This window comes from Otolemur garnettii, unplaced genomic scaffold, assembly GCF_000181295.1.
Source record: "Otolemur garnettii isolate 467f Iridium unplaced genomic scaffold, OtoGar3 scaffold00172, whole genome shotgun sequence".
Taxonomy (NCBI): Eukaryota; Metazoa; Chordata; class Mammalia; order Primates; family Galagidae; genus Otolemur; species Otolemur garnettii.
Window position 1 is genome coordinate 2,001,320 of NW_003852567.1, and position 3,941 is coordinate 2,005,260.

A 3,941-nucleotide genomic window follows, 5' to 3' on the forward strand; every position below is an offset into this window, starting at 1 on the left:
GTGACATGCCTTGACGTTAAGTTGAACATCTAAAATTAGTCCTGCTACAATCAGTGTTTGGGTACAAGGTTTCAGAAGCTTGTGAGGTGTGTTAAGTAGACATTGCAAGGTTGGAAGGAACTCCCTAGAAAAAAGTAAGTGACATGTATGTGTTCTTTCGCGTACCTATGTATGTATATAATTGAAGGCCTCTTTATTAAGCAGATGAACAAATTATATCTGTTACTATAAATTCTTCATATGCAATGCAAAGCCTCTTTGCTTATGTATTATGCTGTTTAATCAATCATTTCAGAAGAAAAATGTTTATTGAACACTTGATATGATAAAACATTTTTCTACCTTTGTTTTGTGGTTTTCATTTTTTGAAAAGAATAATTGTGTTATATATATTCTATCTCAACGAAATAACTTTTTTTTTCTCTCCTCAGAGTTCATAGAAACCTATTCAAAAAAATGGCATCCTGGTTATATGAATGTCTTTGTGAAGCAGAACTTGCACAGTATTATTCTCATTTTACTGCCCTTGGCCTTCACAAAATAGATGAATTAGCCAAGGTTACAATGAAGGACTACTCCAAACTGGGAGTCCATGACATGAACGACCGCAAACGTCTCTTCCAACTTATTAAAATTATTAAGATTATGCAAGAAGAAGATAAAACAGTCAGCCCAGAGTATCATATTCAGACAAGCATTCTGGACATCAAACCTCAGGAATTCAGATCTGGCCCTCGCAGACAGCTGCATTTTGATTCTCCTGTGGACCATAAAGACAAAACTACCAGCAACGATGGGTTTGAAATGTGTAATTTATCAGATTTTTCTGCAAATGAAAGGAAATCCACTTACCTAAAAGGGATGGACCACATGCTACCAGATGATTCCCAGTACCATACCAAAACACGAATTTTGAGTGCTATAGCTGCTGATTTCTGTGGGCAAACAGAAACTAATACTTCACTCTTTTCATCAAATCACTTTTCTCCAGTACTGGGGGATTATGATATTCCCATTATTCAAAGAGTCTCTGATGTTTCAGGGTATAACTATGGAATCCCTCACTCTTTTATCAGGTAATAATTTATTTTTATGTCTTATTTCTTTGAAGGGAAGATGGCCTCAGGTAAGGGTAGGCCTCTCAGTCATGACCAAAGGAGAGCAACTACTCCTTATTTACAGTAAATGAATGATATATGATAGAAATGATAGTAAATAGCTTTTGCAATAATAATAGAAATACCTGGCAAACATAAACAATGTAACCTAATCATATGCACCCTCAAATTTTAAAAAATACTTAAATAGGGGAAATTAACGAGTAATTAGGCCTTTCCAGATAGGAGAAAGATGATAATTGTTCATTTCTGTCAAATATGTCAAACAGCTGCTCCATGCCAGGATCTGCTGTTATTCCTATAGCAGACCTATTTTTATTATTTGTTATAGTATAATATGATACATCTAGTACATCCATTAAAGTAAAATAGTTTTCTGTAATCCTAGCACTTTGAGAGGCTAAGACAGGATTGCTTGAGCTCAGGAGTTCGAGAGCAACCTGAGCAAAATGAGACCCGTCTCTACTAATAGAAAAATTAACCAGGTGTGGTAGATTACTCCTCTAGTCCCAGCTAGTCAGGAGGCTCTCTTGAATCCAGGAGTTTGAGGTTGCTGTGAGCTGACATAGGCTGACACTATGGTACTCTAGCCTGGGGCAACAGAGCGAGACTGTGTCTCAAAAAAAATAATTTTTTTTCAATGTTTATAGTGGCTTTATTCCTGATTATGAAAAACTTGAAACAACCCAAATGTCATTTAACAAATGAATGAATAAACAAACTAAAGTAAAATAGTTAACTGCCCTTCTTTTATAATGAAAAAAATTTACACAATCCACAGAATTTTTTAAGGCTATCAAATTCACTTCAACTAAACAGGAGTCTTAAAGCTTAGTTAAGGGCATGTAGTTGAATTAAGTGGTCTTTGGAGCAGTTAGTTCTCCTGCATACATTGAATTATGATCCTGAATTTGAGTGCTTTGTACAATTCCAGCCCTGGAAAAATGGTTAATTTCCATGATTGCAAAGAGTAAGACACTTCTGAGATTAGAGTTTAATTATCAGGGTGGCAATAAGTTATTTTCATTTAGTGTCTCAAGTTAGAATTTGAAATAAGGTCCCTAATTACTTGAAATATCAAATAATCCCTAATACTAACAGTGGTGTAATAAGAAATATGTTCTTATAAAAAAACCCCTATACTGCTTGTTACTTTAAACGTTATATATGTGAGTTATGGGAGAATGAAATTCATTCTTAAGGGATATTCTTTTTTAAAATGTTATTCATACTTTAGGATAAAGTATTTGCATCTGTTCTTATATTGACTAAGGTTTCAGAGGATCTCAAAAAAATGGAAGACTCTGTTTTAAAGGTAAAAGTACCTTTAGTAATTTGAAACTTATAAATGAATTTTATAATGTTTTTGAAAACATTGTTTTGATCCAGCAGAACCCAGATTATATAGTACTATTGGTTTTTTTTTTTTTTTTTTTTGAGATAGAGTCTCAACCTATCACTCTGGGTAGAGTGCAATGGCATCACAGCTCACAGCAATCTCAAACTCTTGGGCTCAAGCAATTCTCTTGCCTCAGCCTCCCAAGTAGATGAAACTATAGGCACCCACAACGCCTGGCTATTCTTTTTCTTTTGGTTGCAGTTGTCCTTGTTTTAACAGGCCTGGGTTGGGTTCAAACCTGCCAGCCCCAGTATATGTGGCTAGTGCCTTACCCACTGAGCTACAGGCGCTGCCCTGTTTTCTTTTTTCTTTATTTTATTTTATTATTTTTTTTTTGAGACAGAGCCTCAAGCTGTTGCCCTGGGCATAGTGCTGTGACATCACAGCTCACAGCAGCCTCCAACTCTTGGGCTTAAACGATTCTCCTGCCTCAGCCTCCCAAGTAGCTGGGATTACAGGCACCTGCCACAATGCCCGGCTATTTTTTTGGTTGTAGTTGTCATCGTTGTTTGGCAGGCCTAGGCTGGATTCGAACCCACCACCTCTGGTGTATATGGCTGGCATCCTCATCGTTCAAGCCACAGGCACCGAGCCTTTCTTTAATATTTTTAAAATGTTTCTTTGCAGGGTAGTATGGCTGTAGAGTTCTTTTTTTAAAAAAATTATGAGCAGACCAGATTGTTCTGTGGCTATGAAAGTCAGGATCGATGCTATTCTATTGGTTAGTTTAGTGGTGAAAGATCAAATGTCTTCTTGAATTTATAGTCTTTTATTGAACAAGACATAAATTAGAATTATTTATAAATAAAAATACTACTTTGTATTACTTAATGCCATCAAGGATAGAATGGATATTTTAGTATAAATATTGTCATTTCATTTATTTGACAAATTTTTTTAAGAGACAGGTTCTTTTTTTTTTTTTTTTTTGAGACAGAGCCTCAAGTTATCCCCTTGGGTAGAGTGCCATGGCATTACAGCTCACAGCAACCTCCAGCTCCTGGGCTCAGCCTCCCAAGTAGCTGGGAATACAGGCGCCCGCCACAACGCCCGGCCATTTTTTGGTTGCAGCCATCATTGTTGTTTGGTGGACCCGGGCTGGGGATTCAAACCCGCCACCTTAGGTGTGAGCCACAGGCGCCGAGCCAAGAGATAGGTTCTTAAAACCTGTCTAGGTTGTCTAGGCTCACCTCAAAATCCTGGGTTCATATGATCCTCCTGCCTATGCTTCCTGAGTTGCTGGGGCTACAGGCACACACCACTACACCTGGCTTCTTTGGCAGATATTAAGTACCATCTCTTCTAAGCCCGATTTTAGATATAAAGATAATTAGGGTATCTAGAGGCTCTTAGACTCTTACTGGGCAGGGCAAGTAGAATGACACAAACAGCCATATGGTAAGGTAAGTGCCTTTTTTTTTTTT

At 37.2% G+C, this 3,941-nt stretch overlaps 1 protein-coding gene across 1 annotated transcript in view; it reads left to right on the plus strand.

The window, feature by feature from the left end:
• Positions 1-427: 427 nt before the first annotated feature.
• KIF24 (kinesin family member 24) overlaps positions 428-3,941 on the plus strand; it is a 62,513-nt gene continuing 58,999 nt past the window's right edge. Inside the window, exon 1 of the mRNA XM_003800278.2 lies at positions 428-1,076. Within this exon, the coding sequence (XP_003800326.1) occupies positions 457-1,076 (620 nt within the window). The 5' untranslated portion in view covers positions 428-456. The remainder of the gene's footprint in view (positions 1,077-3,941) is intronic.